This window comes from Castanea sativa, chromosome 5, assembly GCF_040712315.1.
Source record: "Castanea sativa cultivar Marrone di Chiusa Pesio chromosome 5, ASM4071231v1".
NCBI lineage: Eukaryota > Viridiplantae > Streptophyta > Magnoliopsida > Fagales > Fagaceae > Castanea > Castanea sativa.
The window spans coordinates 37,804,200-37,822,596 of NC_134017.1; the positions used below are offsets into that span (position 1 = coordinate 37,804,200).

General features: G+C 37.2%; 1 protein-coding gene across 1 annotated transcript; it reads left to right on the forward strand.

Moving 5' to 3' along the window:
• Positions 1–460: 460 nt before the first annotated feature.
• On the forward strand, positions 461–6,968 carry LOC142633528 (epoxide hydrolase 3-like). The gene is made up of 5 exons (XM_075807764.1): positions 461–688; positions 784–998; positions 5,809–5,973; positions 6,061–6,296; positions 6,654–6,968. Exons 1-5 carry the CDS (start codon positions 619–621, stop codon positions 6,895–6,897), a joined length of 930 nt encoding a protein of 309 aa, XP_075663879.1. The 5' UTR covers positions 461–618; the 3' UTR covers positions 6,898–6,968.
• Positions 6,969–18,397: the final 11,429 nt, after the last annotated feature.

The following is an 18,397-nucleotide window of genomic DNA, read 5'->3' on the forward strand; positions in this document are numbered from 1 at the left end:
GGCGCGCGACCTGGGTCGCGTTGCCAGGTCGCGACCCTGCCTGGTCGCGCTGCCTGGGCGCGCGACCTGGTCGCACTGCACACAGGCAGCGCGCCCAGGTCGCGTGACCCAGGCAGCGCGCCTAGGCAACGCGACCCAGGTGGGCTTTTTTTTTTTTTTTTTTTTTTGGCGGTGGGTTTTGCTCTGGGAATGGATGGACTTAGAGAAAAAAAATTTTGGCTTGTAAATCGAGTCTCTAAGACTCGATTTCCAAGTAGTCGCCACGTGGAAAAAATGCCACATCGGACAGAATCAGACCATAAAAATCGAGCATTAAAGACTCGATTTACAGCCCCAAAATCGACTCTCTAAGACTCGAGATGCTAATAAAAAATATAGTTTGTAAACCTTAACTACTAACTATATTCTTCAGTATCTATGGCTAATTGCCCATTTTGGCCCTTGTCTTGGTTGGTTCTTTAACAATCTCCGTCAGAGTAAAGGATACTATTACGACAAAGGGAGAAACCAAAGGCAGAAGATGAGAACACAAATCACAAGACAGAGAATCTACTAGTCCTTCGCTGAAACGAAACCCAGTTGACTTAAAAGGCACTAGTGTAGTAGTGAGTACAATTAATGGACGAAGTCCAGCACAAGTTCGTGGACGTTGGAGGACTAAAGCTCCATGTAGCTGAGATCGGGACTGGTCAGAAAGAAACCAACGTTAATCTAATCTGATTCATTTAAAAAATCAAACACATATGCGATTGCCATTTGATCATTCATTCGTAACTTTCACAGGTCCTAACGTGGTGTTGCTCCTACACGGTTTTCCGGAGATATGGTACTCGTGGCGCCACCAGATGATAGCTTTAGCAACGGCTGGGTTCCCTGCCATCGCACCCGATCATCGAGGCTACGGACTATCCGAACCACCGCCCCAACCCGACAAGGCTTCCTTTGCCGACATTCTCACTGACCTCCTCAATCTTCTCGATGCCCTCCAAATCGCTAAGGTATTAAAATAAAAGCTATTAACTATATATGATACTATCTATGTTAAAGAAATTTTAATTCGAAAATTTTATTTTGTTATTAGCCAGCCACCTTCCAAGGGTTTTGGTTTTTAAGTTCCTTGGACATGGAAAAAGTTTAAGTAATGCTGTATGTGTACTTTTTATTCTGTTACATTTTTCCTATGAATTTGTGGTGAGGCATAATTTTTATGATCAATTTGAACATTAAAATATAGAGAATATGTTTGTTTGAGAATTCATTATTTTGTTAAAATTAGGCTGAAACACACTCTTAATGAGCGTTTTTAGTGTCTGAATTTTCAAATAAGCGTTATTAGTTTCTAAAGTTTTAAAAATGAACAATTTTTTTTTTATAGACATAGTAACTTATTTTATATTAAAATTTACACATTCTTCCCAAGGACCCAAACCGGTTTCTAAGTGGTCTGCCCACCCAATTGAAACCCAAATTCATTATTGTTGAAGTTGATTCATTCCCAAATCCTCAAGAGAGAGAGAGAGAGAGAGAGAGAGGGTTTATTCACTGATAATTCAATGTGGGCAAAACTTTTGCCTCTAGTTAAGGCTCAAGGAAATGCTAAACGTTGAGGAATCAAGGTTCCAAGCCTCAGGGTGGAGTTTTGAGGCTTGAAAATTATCCTCACTCAGGCCTCAGCACCCAACTTGGTTGGGGTTTTCGAACAAAAAGAGGCATATTTGTCGCATAATAATTTTTTTTTTTTTCTTTAGATAGCATTGAGTGATTCGTTTAGTTTTAGGCTTATCATTTACGATTGACAATATATATGTGTTCATTCTTAATGCTAGTTTTTCTTTGAGGACAGGAATGTTAGTTGTGATTTGGCTGTATAGTTGTTTTTAACATTTAAGCTGATAGGCAAGAGGCTTGTGGTTTGTGGTTTGTCGTTTGTCTAGTTCCTTCTATGTGGAGAGTCTGGGTTTAGAAGGACTTATAAATTAGGGTCAATGAGATACCTCATTTCCAGCAAATCATCATTGCTGCCATATTTAATCTAATGTTTCAGAAGGCAGAGCAATCGTTGGTGCGTTCGGATTTATTGTTGAAAAAAAAATTTTTTTTTTTTTTTTTTATAAGTAACGAAAATTTTATTAATCAAAGAAAAACAGCCAACCCGAATACATTGAGAATGTACTATGGGGGCACAAATCAAGAACCAAGATTACAACGATCAAGTAAAACAGAAAGGAAAGAACAAGAAAAATGACAAAAGACCACACTCCAATCAAGGAGAGTGTAACAAAAGACCACACTCCAATCAAGGAGAGTGTAACAAAAGACCACACTCTAACATGCAGCGTTCACATCCCTCAAAACTTCTAGCATTTCTTTCACGCCAAATACACCATAACAAGCAATGAGACACAAGTCTCCACAAATCTATGTTTCTATGTCATCCAAACATACCCTACCAAGACTCAAACAACTCAAGAACTTTGTGAGGCATAACCCAATGAATTCCAAACAAACAAAACACCAACGACCACAACTCACAAGCTAAGGAGCAATGAAGAAGGAGATGATCCACTGACTCCCCACAATTCTTACACATATAGCACCAATCAAGAACTAGCACATGTCGTTTGTGAAGGTTATCTGTTGTTAAAATCTTGCCTAAGGAAGCAGACCATGAAAAGAAAGCTACCCTTGAAGGGACCTTCGATTGTCATATCATTCTCCAAGGGAAGGATAAGAGAGTAGGAGGGTAGAAAGAAAGATAGAATCCTCTAACCTCAAAACCTCTACTCCTTGCTGGCTTCCAACAAACCCGATCAGGACCCAATCCCTTTACCGTCGAAGCATAGACCAAATCCATAAACAGATCAAAGGATTCTTGTTCCCAATCTTGTGGAGGACAACGAAATTTAGCATCCCAATGAATCCTCCCACCAGACCAACACATAACCTCCGCTACTGAAGAATCCTTTGTCCTACTAATACAATAAAGTTCCGGAAAAGCCTCTTGGAGAGTATGATCTCCACACCAAACATGCTTCCAAAACTTCACTCGAGTACCTTCCCCCACATCATACAGAAGGTGTTTAGAAAAATTCATCCAACCACTTCTAATATATCTCCACAAACTAACACCATAAGCATTGGTCACCTTTTTCGTGCACCAACCACCCCAATCATTCCCATATTTCACCTCAATAACCCTTCTCCATAGAGCATCGGTCTCCATGGCATACCTCTATAACCATTTTCCTAACAAGGCAGAATTAAAACTCCGCAATCTTCTAATACCTAACCCTCCAACCTGCAGCAGCTTACAAACCTGAACCCAATTGACTAAGTGTAATTTAGATTCACCACTAATACCACTCCACAGAAAGTCTCTTTGTAACTTCTCCATACGATTTGCAACCTTTCTAGGTAAAGGCAGAAGGGAAAGAAAGTAAGTAGGTAAGGAGGAAAGAGAGCTTTTAATAAGAGTTACCTTACCCCCCTTAGATAGATACAACATCTTCCACCCTGCTAATCTCCTCTCCATCTTCTCCAAAATCGGATTCCAAATTGATAACTCCTTAAATTTAGCACCCAACAGTAGGCCCAAATATCTCAATGGAAAAAAGGACTGCCTACAACCCAACATCCCCACAAGAACATCCATATTGTGCACCCCACCAATAGGAACCAACTTAGATTTCCCCAAGTTAATCCTTAAGCTTGAGACCTCCTCAAATCTAGCCAAAATTGCTCTTAAACTAGCTATTTGCGTAGGATCAGCATCACAAAAAATAAGAGTGTCATCAGCAAATAAAAGATAAGACACCAACACCGAGTTACCAATCGTATTACCTATAGAAAAGCTTGAGAACTGTCTAGAAGTAGCAGCCACATTCAACATACGACTCAAATCCTCCATAACAATATCAAATACCAACGGAGACAAGGGGTCCCCTTGCCGAATCCCCCTAGAACTTCCAAAGAAATCAGAAGGACTACCATTGATCAGAATGGAGAATTTAACAGTTGAGATGCAACACATTATCCATTTTCTCCATTTCTTTGAAAACTCACAGCACTGAAGCATATACATTAAAAAACCCCAACTCACATGGTCATACGTCTCCTCCACATCCAACTTACACCACTCCTAGAACACCCGTCTTCAATCTACTATCAATACATTCTAAAGTAATTAAAAAGGAATCCAATATCTATCTACCTTTCACAAATGCATTCTGAGAATATGAAATAAGCCCATGAGCCACCCTTTGAAGTCGATTGGCCAATACCTTAGCAATAATCTTGTAAATCCCACCAACTAAGCTAATAGGCCGAAATTCCTTAATCTCCACAGCATCCACCTTTTTGGGAATAAGAGCAAGGAAAGAAGCATTAAGGCTCTTCTCAAATACAGCTTGAGTATGAAAATTTTGAAACACTGCCATAATTTTAGCCTTCAAAATACACCAGCAAGACTGAAAGAACGCCATAGAAAAGTCATCTGGGCCAGGAGCCTTATCACCCTTAAACTCACTAATCACCCCAAACACCTCTTCCTCATCAAATGGCCTATCTAGCCAAAGGGCATCTTCCTCCGAGATACAAGAGAACTCCACATCATCTAGTAAAGGTCTATGAGCCACATCTTCAGTAAATAGCTGCCTATAAAAATGAGAAATACAACCTGCTATAGCCTCCGGATCTGAAGACAATTCTCCATCCACCATAAGCCTATCAATGGAGTTAAATCTCCTATGAGAGTTGGCTATACGATGAAAGAATTTGGTATTCATGTCTCCTTCTCTAATAAAAAGGACTCTAGGCTTCTGCCTCTAACAAATTTCCTCCATCAAAGTAGCTTTTTCTAGTTCACCTCGAACTCTCTCCAAGTCCAGCCTTTCCTCCTCCAATAAAACTCGACTTTCCTCAATCATCTCTAAATCACTAAGATCTTTCCACAATTTTCTCACTTGATCTTCAACATTTCCAAAAACCTCCACATTCCATTTTTTCAAATCATTTTTCAAAAGTTTCAGTTTATTGGCCAAAACAAAACTCGAAGCTCCTAGGACATTATAAGATTCCCACCAAGCTCGCACCCTCTCCACGAACCCTTCACTTTTAAGCCACATATTCTCAAATCTAAACAGCCTCCTACCTCTCTAAAAGGAACCACCCTCAAGAACAATCGGGAAGTGATCAGATAACAGCCTAGGCATTCGTCGTTAAGAGACCGATGGAAACTTATCCTCCCAATCTGCAAAAAACAAAAATCTGTCCAGCCTAGCCTTTGAAGCAACTTCACAAGTATTAGACCAAGTGAAAGATCCCCCTTGAAGCGGAATATCAATGAGGCCTTGCTCAAAAATAAAATTGGAAAACTCCCGCATAGCACCAGTAAAAGAGGTAGAACCAACGCGCTCAGAAGGGAATCTTACCACATTAAAGTCACCACCCACACACCATGGAACATTCCACCAACTGCTCAAACCAAATAATTCCTCCCATAATAACATTCTGTCTCTCAGAGAGTTAGGACCATATATGCCAGTAAATTGTTGAAAAAAAGTTTTGCTTTTTGTCTTCGTTTTTGTGGAAATAATCTAGCTTTTAGCTTTTTTGTAGTAAACTAGCCTTTAGCTTTTTGTAACACATTTAATACAGAAGTTACCAAAAATCATATCTTTTAATAACACTATGCAAACAAGCTACTAGAAATAAGCAAAAGCCAAACACACCTAAGCAAAAGACAATGCCTAGTTAAAGATTTTGTTATGTGTAAACTCTCGCTTTCTCTTGCTCTTGTTATGTGCATAGATTTTTCTTGTTGCAAAGGATTTTGGAGCTCGGCCTGCCTACCTATTTGCCGTTCTCCACCCAGAGAGGGTCTTAGGGGTTGTAACAATAGGATCGCCTTACATGCCAAAACGCTCTACATTCCTAAAATACCTACCAGAAGGCGTCTACATTTCAAGATGGAGGGTATATCTATACTTTCCCCAATTAACATTCGGCTATTATTTCACCAATGTTGCCTGCTTGCAATCCTATGTTATGACCTTTTTTTAGGAACCTGGGCGGGCAGAAGCTGATTTTGGACGCCTTGATGCTAAAACAATAGTTAGGAACATTTACATCCTCTTCTCCCGAAGTGAAATACCAATGGCTGCTGAAAACCAGGAGATCATGGATTTAGTAGACTCATCTACTCCTCTTCCCCCTTGGTTCACAGAGGAAGATCTTGCAACATACGGAACTTTGTACGAGAAATCTGGATTCCAAACTGCATTGCAAGTTCCTTATAGGTAATTGCACTCATCGTATTTTACACAACAGTAACCAAAAGTTATTGTGTAACTACCGCACCTCCTGTACTATTGCAGGGTTCTGCTTCTCTACTATTACTTTGTATATTGTCAATATATATTTATTAACCTGTCACAGGTCACTTCTGCATTTCTTGGTGTAGAAATGTTACCATCATTTGTTTAAACTCGAATAAAATGGAGGTGGCATATTTGTGGATTGATGTGGTCCGTGTGACTGATTGCAACAGACCTGAAATTGCAATTGGCAGTTGCATTACCTGCTAAATAGGCAGAGTTGTAACTCATATAAGTGGATACGTGCTAATGATTTTTGTTGTGATTTTGCATCTATAGGTCCATAGGTGAAGACTTCAACGCAACAGATCCAATAGTTAAAGTACCAGTGCTTCTGATTACGGGTGGCAAGGATTACTCCTGCAAATTTCCAGGGATGGAGGATTACATAAATAGTGGAATGAAAGAATTTATCCCCGATTTGGAGATCAAATTATTGCCGGAGGGAACCCACTTTGTTCAGGAGCAATCACCTGATGAGGTGAATCAGCTGATTCTCACCTTCTTTGCCAAGAATGTCTGATGATGGAAACCTCAACTACGGTTATTGTCAAAGTGTACCCAAAGTTTGACTTGAGGTTTTATGTGTGTACTTCTAAAATCTGAAAGACAGTGGTGTAATATCAAAAACCAAGCATTTGAAGTGTGCCTTAGAAATGCTAAAACTCTGTTTAATGTCGCATGTAATTTATGTTTCTAAATTTAATAAGATGGTGTACACATTCCTATCACTCTTCTTGTCCTTAGAATAGTCTATTGAAATGGTAAAGCTCCTTTTGTTTCGGCGTACAATACTTTTTGTTGGAAAACTGAAAAATATTTGTGCCATAAATAACAATTTTAATTCACCACTTTCAAATATTGAGATATAATAACTAAAATCAACCTAAAGAATTAATCAAAGTCAAACTTATAAGCACAATCATTTAATCTCATATTCGATGTTTTGAAGGTATTATGCTCATTTAAATTTTAAATGCTGTTTTGGTCATTTGCAAGTGTGGGGAGATTTTAATAGTTCTGGTCGTTTAGAAGGTATTTTTTATTTTTTAGATTTTATTGTTCATTCATTTTAATAGACTAGATAATGTCTCGCGCAATGCAGGAATGCTTTGTAATTTATTAGAAAATAATTTTTATTTTTTTAAGACCCATACATAATAATCATTTTGTTATATAATATTTATGATGCTGTCCATAATATTGTTGAATGCTTTGAAACTTAATTTTCTTAATTCATATTTTATAATTTTTCCTTATCCTAGATGTAGTTTTCGACTATTGAGTGAGTTTTCATTACTTTTATATCTGTATATAAAAGATTGGATAAATATAAGATCGGTAGTTATTAGAAATTTCTAGGTGTCTATACATTATTATAAATTTAATATTTAAAATAATAAAATAACATCTAGATAAAATGTAGACTTTATTTCTAAAACCGAATACTTCCTCAACCACTTCATTCTCACCACCATATCCCAAGACTCTAACCTCAAACACTTTGTTCGTAATTTAAATGAACCAAAATTAATTGTGTACCAACATAAAGAGAACGTAATCAAACAAAGAAAAATTGGCTAAATATACTTGCATTTATCAATATTTAATTACCTCTAATAGGACCTTTATAACATTTTTCAAAAGAAAACAAAAATAAAAACAAAGAGAATGTTAAAATTCAAGAAATGTATAAGCTAAAATTGGGAGAACTGATCTTGTATTACAATTGTATATCAAAACTGTAACAACAAATTAAATAATTTGAAACTAATCGTAACATATTGCAACTATAATTAACAACTTTAACAAAAGTAATCAAAAAGATACAGGTGGATCAGTGCTATACGTGAAAGACACATGAGAAAGAATATAAAAATTATGTGAAGAACTACTTAATTGTAGTTTTGATGGAGAGAACTAGCAATATGATTGTGGTTTGTACACCATTTTCACACTATTCTTGAATAGTTGCAACTAAACTTGAGGTTGCAACTAAAGCTGAGATAATCTTAATTCACAACAAAGAAAATTCCAAAATAATCATCATTTTTTACTTTTGTGGTCAAGGCTTATACCAATACCACACTAAATAGTAGTAAACAATGACAAAGAAACCAAGAAATTATGAGGGCTAAAACAAAATAAAAAAGCACCTAAACTATTGCATGAAAATGAAAGGCTATAGGTAAGTGTATGTATAGTAGCAGAAGTGCAAGAAGTGAAAATGGTGAATGGAAACACAAAATGTTTTGTGCCTTGTGAGAGAGGAAAGTCTTGAAATTGAACCCAAGAAAATAAAGAGTCATTATTTTTTAAATTTTAATTAATCCTTATCTATAGTGTGGCACTTGAGAAATGTCCTGATACAATAAATCAAAGAAAATAAAGAGTTTTTATCTTTTGAATTTTAATTAGTCCTTATCTCTGATGTGGCACTTGAGTAAAGAATTTATGTGAACAAATTCCTTGTAAAAAAAAAGTGTCATATGCAAGAACCCCATGCTCTCCCACATGAGGTTTCTGATTTTATAATATACTAGTCGCAAACATGTGCTACACACAATAACCTACCTGTTTGTGTGGTAGACTTTATTAGGGACATATTTTATATAATTGGCTAATCCTTTGACAAAAAACACTTTGCTTGTAATTGGGTAGATTTAGGATGTGTTTAGTACTTCAAGAAACATGTTATTCAAGCCAAGTATTAAAGCCATGAAGATTGGACCAAGAAATAAGTGAAGAAAAGATGTTCATTAAAGTTCGATAGATACCTCAACAGAAACATATCTATCGAGATTAAATGAATGAAACTTGACAGAAGCTTGACAAAAGCCTATTTATCGAGATCTACGAAATCAAAATTTCCAGATCCAATTTTCAGCCCATTCTGAAATATTTGTGTAGGGTTTCTTTTCTCACAACCCTAAACATATATAAGGCTTATTTTAGTGGCCTTCACAATGGGCATGCACATAGAGAACATATGAAAAAGTGACCGAGTGTCTTATTCTCTCTATAGAAGCAACTGCGTCTTTGTGTCTTAGGGTTTTGTATCCAAGTACTTCTTGATCTTCATTGTTGATGAAGTGAAGAATTTTGTGGCCAAAAATATCTTCTTAGAAAAAGTTACTGGGTTAGTCATGTAGGAAAAATACATGTTCGTATCACATACAAAACATACGCAGCAGAAAATTAACAAATCTACTTCATTCGCAATTGATAACATGTACTATGTAAATTTCAGAGTTCAAGAACAAGAGAGCGTACCTTGATGTGGTGAAATTCAAAACCAAAGATTAGAAGTACTTGGGAACACTTTTAATCTTCACTCCAATTCCACTTAATGCCCAAGAAGTGTGGTATCTCAATCAGTTTCCAATGGAGAATAATAGAGTGGCTTACACTCACATACACCATTTCACAATTGTGCTAGCCTTTTGGGCCATTCCAATTGGGCTCTAGTATGTGGCTTGGAGTGGGACCAAAAGGGAACAAATAAGACACTAGCTCCAATGGTCCTAGGGCTTTTCTGTCAACTCTTGATAAGTCCAAAGTTATCAGTAATTATATTTAATACCACTATATAAATATAATTGCACTCTAGGCCTCATTAATAAATTATATCCCAAGACTTTATTATATATGCAACCCCTTCATAAGATATTCGTAGTAATACGAAGTCATGAATGTAAACTGCCACTTTAAAGATTACTACATCTTAATCCTTGAGTACTTGGTTTAATCATTTAAGTTATTCATCATATATTTATGAAATCCAATTTCATTAATATATACTTGAGTAACTCCTTACTAAAGTGGTTAGGCCTAACACTCTGAATAACCAAACTCATTAAACTTATCTCAAAGGAATATTTTATATCTCCGTTAAGTAATTATGAATTCCATCTTGAAAATATATGTTCCATCAATACTAAATGTGGCTGCCCAACATACTAAAGTTTTGATTGTGACTTTAGATCTCACTCCTGCTAATAGTAAATTCTCGGGAGTGGTGACCTTAAAATCATCCGGTGAGGTTTTTGTCTCGGAGGTTTTTCCCATTCGTAAACAAATCACCATGTGAACTTTATTTTCTGCTGCATTTTATTTTATTTGGTGATATGTTCGTGCTGCCATGTACATTGCATGTTAATTTGATTAATTAATAAACTTGGGTAATTAATCATCACAAGGGTTCAACACATTTTTGGCCTATCAAGTGCTATCAGAGCGAGCACACTCTAATTAGATTTTAATCTTTGTTGTGTGATCCGTTGACCCCTGTTTGTCATGGATAGAGGACAGTCACTTATCATACCTCCTCTATTTAATGGTACTAATTATGCATACTGGAAAGTACGCATGAGAGCTTTCTTGCAGTCTCTAGATGAGAAAGTGTGGCAAGCTATGGAGATAGGCTGGACCAAGCCAAAGGAAGCGTCGGCCAATTAAGATGATGCTAAGATCAAGGTGGCAAACTTCAACAGCAGGGTATTGAATGTCTTATTCAGTGCGGTCACTAATGAGGAGTTCAAGAAGATATCCTCCACTGAAACTGCAAAGGAAGCATGAACCATTCTCTAGACAACCTATGAGGGAACAAAGGCTGTTAAGGACTCGAAACTTTAGAGGCTCACTACTAGCTTCGAAGAAATTAAGATGGAGGAGGATGAGTCATTTGATGAGTTCTATGTCAAACTTAAGGACATAGTAAACTCAGAATTTAATCTTGGGGAAACCATTCCCGAACTCAAGATTGTGAGAAAGGTGCTTAAATCTCTACCCGAGAGATTTCATGTCAAGATCACCGCAATAGAGGAATCAAAGGATGACGAGGATTGGTAATCTGCAGACTTTTGAGTTAGGTTTGACGAGGATTGGGAAATCTAGTAAGGGAAAGAACGCAGCACTGAAAGCCAAGAGCAGTGACACGGATGAGTCTTCCGATGATGAAGATTCTAAAATGAAATCCTACATCACCAGGCAATTCAAGAAGTTCATGAAGAATGCCAATGCAAAGGGCTTCGACAAGGACCGTAGGCAATCAAGTTCTTCTCAGTTTAAGAGCCAAGAAAAAGGGAAGAAGAATGCTAGAGATGGCGGTCAGTACATTGTTCCCTTAGGACCAAAGTGTTTCGGGTGTCAAGGATTTGGTCACATGAAACAAGAATGCCTTACTTATCTCAAGTCCATCAGGAAAAACAAGGCACTTGCTGCTACTTTGAGTGACACCGAACTTGAGGATGATTTTGCAAATGAGGATGACAGAATCCTGAATGCCTTCACCACCACTGTCAATCCTACTGAGGGGATTGTAGAAGATGTGGATAGAGAAGAAGACTTGGTGGAGTCGAAGTTTGAGAAGATGGATGAACAGGATGACATCCACACTGCCTATGCAAAGTTATACAAGGTCTCGAAAAAGCATGAGAAGTTATATAGGTTGGCCACTAAGAAGCTCAGTGATGTGGAGCTCGAATGAGAAGAAATCTCCACAAAGTTTGATGAAGCCAATCAAACTATTGGACCACTGAGGTTTGAGATCAATTTCTTGGTTGAAAAGACCAAGAAGCATGAAGAAAAACTGTTCCAAGTCAGAGCTCAATTGGAGAGGACTTCAAGTGCAAAGCTTAATGAGATGCTCGGTATGCAGAAATCTACCTTCGATAGAACTGGTTTTGGGTATGACTTCTCTTCTCCTAATATTGCTTCTTCCAGTACTACTGTTTTTGTTTCTCCTACTAATAATATTGAATCTAAGAACAATGATGTCAAAACTATGTTAGCTAGTGAGAACATAGACAATGGTAAATCTATCTTAGGAGCACCCCTTAAGCTTACTAAGAAAGAGAATAAAAACCCTAGGGCTAAGGAGAGTAATGCTCAAAAGTCCAAACAGAAGAAGCAACATCTCTGTCATCACTATAGAGCAGCTGGACATACTCGACCTAAAGTGGCTAGCCACTCAACAGAGCAAGAGCATGGTCTCATCGGGAAACCAGAGTCAGTTTCCATTCTCTGTTGCTCCTCTTGGAGACCTCTTCCATACCCTCATGTTCCTTTCAAATGTGAACGATTGCAATTCTTCCCCCTCACCGTCGGTTTAAGGATTCGCTAAAAGGAAAGATTCCTCAAAGGTGTGGAAGGAAAAAGGCTTTAAGTGATTTAGTCACTTTTCTCTCTCTCTCTCTCTCTCTCTCTCTCTCTCTCTCTCTCTCTCTCTCTCTCTCTCTCTCTTTGTGTGTTTGCATTACTTGTGTGTTTTACTTTATTATTTTGAGTCAGTCTAGTTTTTATGCATTGCTTTGCTTAACATGTTTTTGCTTGTTTGTTTTCAATTTTTTTTTATTTTGTTTTTCTCCATATAAATAAAAAAAATTGAAAAAAAAAATCAGAAAAATACAAAAACAATGTGTGTTTGTGTACACTGGTACTTGTGTACCTTGAATGCCCAATGAAATAAAGTTTTCTAAACTTAGTATTTCTTGTAGCTTAGATGAGCATCTCTATGCACAACTAAGCAAGTGAGCTTCGTGACTCGTGTTTGTGATGAGTAAGATTAAGTTATTTCTTGGACTTAACACTTGTATCACTCATTTTGACGATGACTAAAAATCCTAAGAGAAAGGCATAAATAACCATCTTACCACTGTTGCCCGCTAATCATGGAATGACATCGGCATGCTTAGGCATAGCAAAAGTGCAATTTCAAAAGCTTAACATCATTAGGTATTTCTTTTCTCTCTCTTATATGCCCATGCATGATATGCTTAAAAAAAATATGCAAAAAAAAAAAATTAAAGCAAAAAGAATCAAAATCTTTAAAATATGATTGCAAGCGTGTATTCTAGGAGATGTGGGAGTTATAGAATGTACCTCAAAGGTGATAGTCCCCATCAAGCAGTTATGATCATGTGTGAGTTAAATTGATTTACTCATATCTCAAATCGTCATAATGCAATCTTGCGATATTTGTCACACACAACACGCAATATTATTTGCTACTTTTGATACATGTGCAGGTACAATGTGATTTGGCTATCACAAGGATTACATGTGTTAGTGTATGCCCACTAAATTGTCTTGACTTGTTTTTAAAATATAAAATTGGTTAAACTTGTTTAGTGTGTGTCTGTGTGTGTGTGTGTGTGTCTGTGTGTGTGTGTGTGTGTCTGTGTGTGTGTGTGTTATTGGATCTATGTGCTTAACATTTTTCTTGATTGAAAGATTTTTTTTTAGAGCTAAAATTGTTGTTTAGATCTTTGGTTGAGTTGCATGTTTGATTGCATTCACGTCTATGTTTTTCTCTTCTTGAAAAACTGTTTTTAAAGCAATCTCGACAGCTTCTTGATACAACTTGACAGCTAAGCTATCTATCGAGCTCTTCAGCTTCTTTTTATCGCAATCTCAATAGCTCCTCAATCCATCGAGAAAGTTTATGTCTCCTTGATAGATGCTCAATAGCTCCTTGATCCATCAAGCTCCTTTGCTGTAGAAACCTCTGGATAGCTGCTCGATAGCTGTATTTGGTGAACTTTAAATCTTGACAGCTCCCGACAGCTCTCGATCCATCAAGAATTATGAGATTCTATATAAAGGGTCCGCGCGATTCCAGATTCATTTTTCTCGATCTCGCTCGATCCTTTCTGACCTCTCAACTTCCCAAACACCTCTTTCTCACTCTAAACTTCATTCCCAGTTAATTTTCGGCCTAGATCAAGTGTTTCTTCACTTGTAAAGGTCCTAAATCCTTCATTCTTCATGCATTTCATGCATTTGACCTAATTTTTTAGGGCTTTTGAAAAAATTTTGGGTTTTTCAATTTTTATGAAATTTTTGTGAAATTTTTGGGATGGGTCTTGTTTAAATGGTGTTAAATCAACATGCATTGCGTCACATTTGCATTATAATAATATTTCATGCACTTTAGATGTGTGCTTACTTTGTTTCAAACTTATGTGCTGGTAGGTTTGGATTAGGCTGAGCCCATGATGTTTTCAATTTTGCATGTCACATGTTCATGCATTTCCATGCATACGTACCTTCAATTCTTTATATTCTTATGTATTGATTTGTTTGGTGCTTTTCTACGTGTCTCTCTCTCTCTCTCCTTCTTTCAGTTAGTTGCTTTATGGCACCTAAACAAAAATCTATTCTGTCTCAACACCCTTTCATTCCGGGGCATCTTCTTCTGATTCTACCACCTCCCACATTTGGTTCTGTGATGATAAAGCCCGCAAGGACTTTTTGAAGACTTTTTCTAGACGAGGCATTTATTCAGAACGCCAAGTCATTTTATCAGACTTCTTTGATACTGACCTACCCACTGTCATTCATAGCTAGGGTTGGGAGTCACTGTATGGCATCCGGTCACCTGTCCTTCCGTGATCATACAGCAGTTATACTCCAACATGCACGAATTCGATTATTCAGTACCTCATTTCTTCACTCGCGTTCGAGGTACATGCATTGTGGTTACTCCAGATATTGTATCTGAGGTGCTCCACGTCCCGAGGGTAGCGCATCCTAACCACCTTAGCTGTGATCGTCTTAAAACTGTGTCTAAAGACGAGCTCATGACTTTGTTTTGTGTGCGACCTTCTTCTTGGGGTGATAGTCAAAACACCCATTGCTTGGTTTTTGCTAAAAGTCTGAAATTTCTTAATATGGTGATGACTTTTGTTCTACATCCTTTGTCTCACTATAACTCTATCACAGAGCCCCATGCTCAATTTTTGCTTTCCCTCTTAGAGTATATTTCTATTGACTTCGCCTCTCACTTTATTCTATCCCTCATAGATGTCTATAGGGATACAACGACCTATGATAAGCTCATTTTTCCTTCGGCTATCACACAGATCATTCGCCATTTTTCTGTCACTTATCCCGAGTCAGAAACACTTTTCTATCATGTGTGCCATAGACATTGCTACCATTAAACGGAGTGAGGCGCAGCTACGACCAAGGCAAATTGGGACGGCAATTCCTCTGATTTCCTCAGCTCCATCCACATCTGCTCCTTCTTCTTCTACGAGTGGGGTGACTCTTGAGGACATCATGGCACAGCTTGTGCGCATGGCTACTCGCCTTGACACTCTCAATGATGAGTTGTGTCAGGTGAACACCCGTGTTGGTCGTATTGCACGATGACAAGCAACCATAGGAGGTTTCACTACTCACTCTTCTCCATCTCCACCGGCTTCAGAGGATTAGAGTGATGATGGCTCTGGTAGTGATGATGCTGATGAGGACGATGGTGCTAGCTCTTCTAGTGATACTAAGATGGCTACTTGAGTTACTTACCCTTTGTCACTCGTGACAAAAAGGGGGGAGTAGTTTTGGGATGAGAGTAGTCATATACATAGGGGGAGAGTTGATTTAGGTGACTTTTCTTAGGGGGAGTGTCTATATTTTGAGGGATGTTGTGAGGACTTATCTTTTTCTTTTCTTTCTATTTTAGATACATTGTTCATGTACCTTTGGTATTGTGATCACTTTGTGATAGCAAACTTTTTACTTGTTGATGATATATATACATTTGAGGTTGTTATTATAGTTCTTTCACCTATCTCTTCATGTGTTGTTTCTTTTTTCTCTTTATACACATGCTTCTTATTAATTGTATGCAATCTTTTATTTCTAATTCATACTAAGATACCTTGATGAGCTTTGTTTAAAGTGTTTTAGAATTATAGGTTGTCAAAGTCTTCCTTGCCATGAACTCTCTTCTTGCAAAGTTTTTCAAGAGTTTGTGTTAGGATAGATTTATTGTATTCAACAAGTGAGTATGAGTTAAATGATTTATGACTTCTCTCATATGTTCATTTGTTTATTATGGTTTTGTCACAGATTGCCAAAGGGGGAGATTGTTAGGACATATGTGATTCATGTTAGGAACATATGTCATCATGTATTGACTAATCCTTTGACAAAAACGCACTTTACTTATATTTGGGTAGATCTAGGATGTGTTTAATACTTCAAGGAACAAGATTTCAAGTTCAAGTGTTAAAGCCATAGAAGTCTATCCAAGAATCAAGTGATGAAGTACTGGTTTTTAAAGCTCGACAGCTAGTATCTATCAAGATTTAAAAAGCTGTCTAAGCACGAAGCTCGACAGCTGCTCGACAAATAGAGTATTTATCAAGAATTATGAAAATTAGATTTTCAGTTCTAATTTCATTCCAATCTGTGAGTATGTGTTTGGGATTTCTTTTCTCACAACCCTAAACATATATAAGGATTATTTTAAAGGCCGTCACACAGAGTACAATTGCATAAGTGTGAAGCAAAGTGTTGTTCATGCAAACTGTGACCGAAAACCTTGTTTGCCCTAATTCATCTTGAAGAAGCTGCTGTGTTTGTATACCGTAGGATTTTGTGACCAAGCAACTTTGTGATCTTCATCGTGTGATGAACTGAAGAACTTTGTAGCCAACATCCTTCTCAAGTTGGTGATCAAGTCGCGTACTGAGATTCGTGCATCTATTGGTTAGTCACGCACTGGGAGCCGTGCATTGAAATGAGAGATTGTCACTACAGAACAAGTCCAATTGGGTATTGGGGTAAGGGTTCAACTGTAGGTTGGTATAAAGTACTGGTATTTCTTTACTTGTAACCGTTTGTTGTGATAATAGTGAATTCTCGGGAGTGGTGATCTTAAAATCTCCCGGTGAGGTTTTTGCCTCAAAGGTTTTCCTCATTCGTTAACAAATCACCATGTCAACTTTATTTTCTGCTGTATTTTATTTTAGTTGGTGATTTGTTTGTGCTGCCACGTACATTGCATGTTAATTTGATTAATTAATAAACTTTGATAATTAATCAATTAATTCATCACAAGGGATCAATACATTTTTGGCCTATCACATAGCATGGCATACATGAGACTTCCCAATGCAGAAGCATAAGGAACTTTTCTCATCATATTTTATTCCTCAAGAGTCTTAGTCATTTAGTCATTAGACGGAAGAACTCCATGTCTGAAAGGAAGTAATCTTTTCTTGGAGTTTTGCATGCTAGACCATTTTAGAATCTTATCTATATATCCAGCTTGTGACAAACCTAACATCTTATTCTTGCAATCTCACCAAAGCTTGATCCCTAGAATAAATTTAGCTTCGCCCAAGTCCTTCATATCAAATTGGCTTGACAACCAAACATTTACCAATGGCATTACCACTACATCATTTCCAATGAGTAGAATATCATCAACATAAAGCACTAGGAACATTATTACTTTGTCTCGGTGTCTTTTGTACACATGTAGTTCATCAAGATTTTGTTCAAAACCAAATGACTTTATTGCTTGATCAAATCTAATGTTCCATGATCTATATGCCTACTTAAGTCCATAAATGGGCATTTTCAACTTGCATACCATATGCTCTTGGTTCTTTGCTATGAAATCTTTCGATTGCAGCATATAGATTTCTTCTTCAAGATTGCTATTAAGAAATGCAGTCTTGATATCCATTTGTCATATCTCATAATCATAATGAGTAGCAATAAATAAGAAAATTCTGATAAATTTATTCATTATTACTGGTAAAAAGGTTTCCTCATAATCAATACCTTCTTTTTGTGTATACCCTTTCACCACTAGCCTTGCTTTAAAGGTTTCAACATTTCCATCTATCCTTTTCTTCCTCTTGTAAACCCATTTGCAACCAACAAGTTTAATGTCGTTAGACACCTTTACAAGATCCCAAACTTGATTGGAATACATTGAATCTAATTCAGATTTCAAAGCTTTAACCCAATGATGTGCATCTATAAGTGTAAGGATCAGATTCAGCCTCTTCTAGGAAAGCTCCATAAGTTTCTCCAAACCTATAAATCTTATAGGTGGCCAAACAATTCTCTCACTACGACGAGGCACATGTGTACTAGACATCTCATTAGTAGAATCTTGTGGTGTATCTAATACAATCACATCATCCCTAGCTTCATGCATTGGTTGTTCAGTTACAGGTTCATCAATTTCAGTCAAGACAACTTTACTCCTAGGATTAAAA

Excerpts from the sequence above, each read along its gene's own strand:
- LOC142633528 (XM_075807764.1), top strand. The coding sequence starts at position 619 with ATGGACGAAGTCCAGCACAAGTTCGTGGACGTTGGAGGACTAAAGCTC. Across the intron at positions 689-783 it reads TGTAGCTGAGATCGGGACTG|GTCCTAACGTGGTGTTGCTC; the intron begins GTCAGAAAGAAA and ends TAACTTTCACAG. Across the intron at positions 999-5,808 it reads ATGCCCTCCAAATCGCTAAG|ATTTTTCTTGTTGCAAAGGA; the intron begins GTATTAAAATAA and ends TTATGTGCATAG.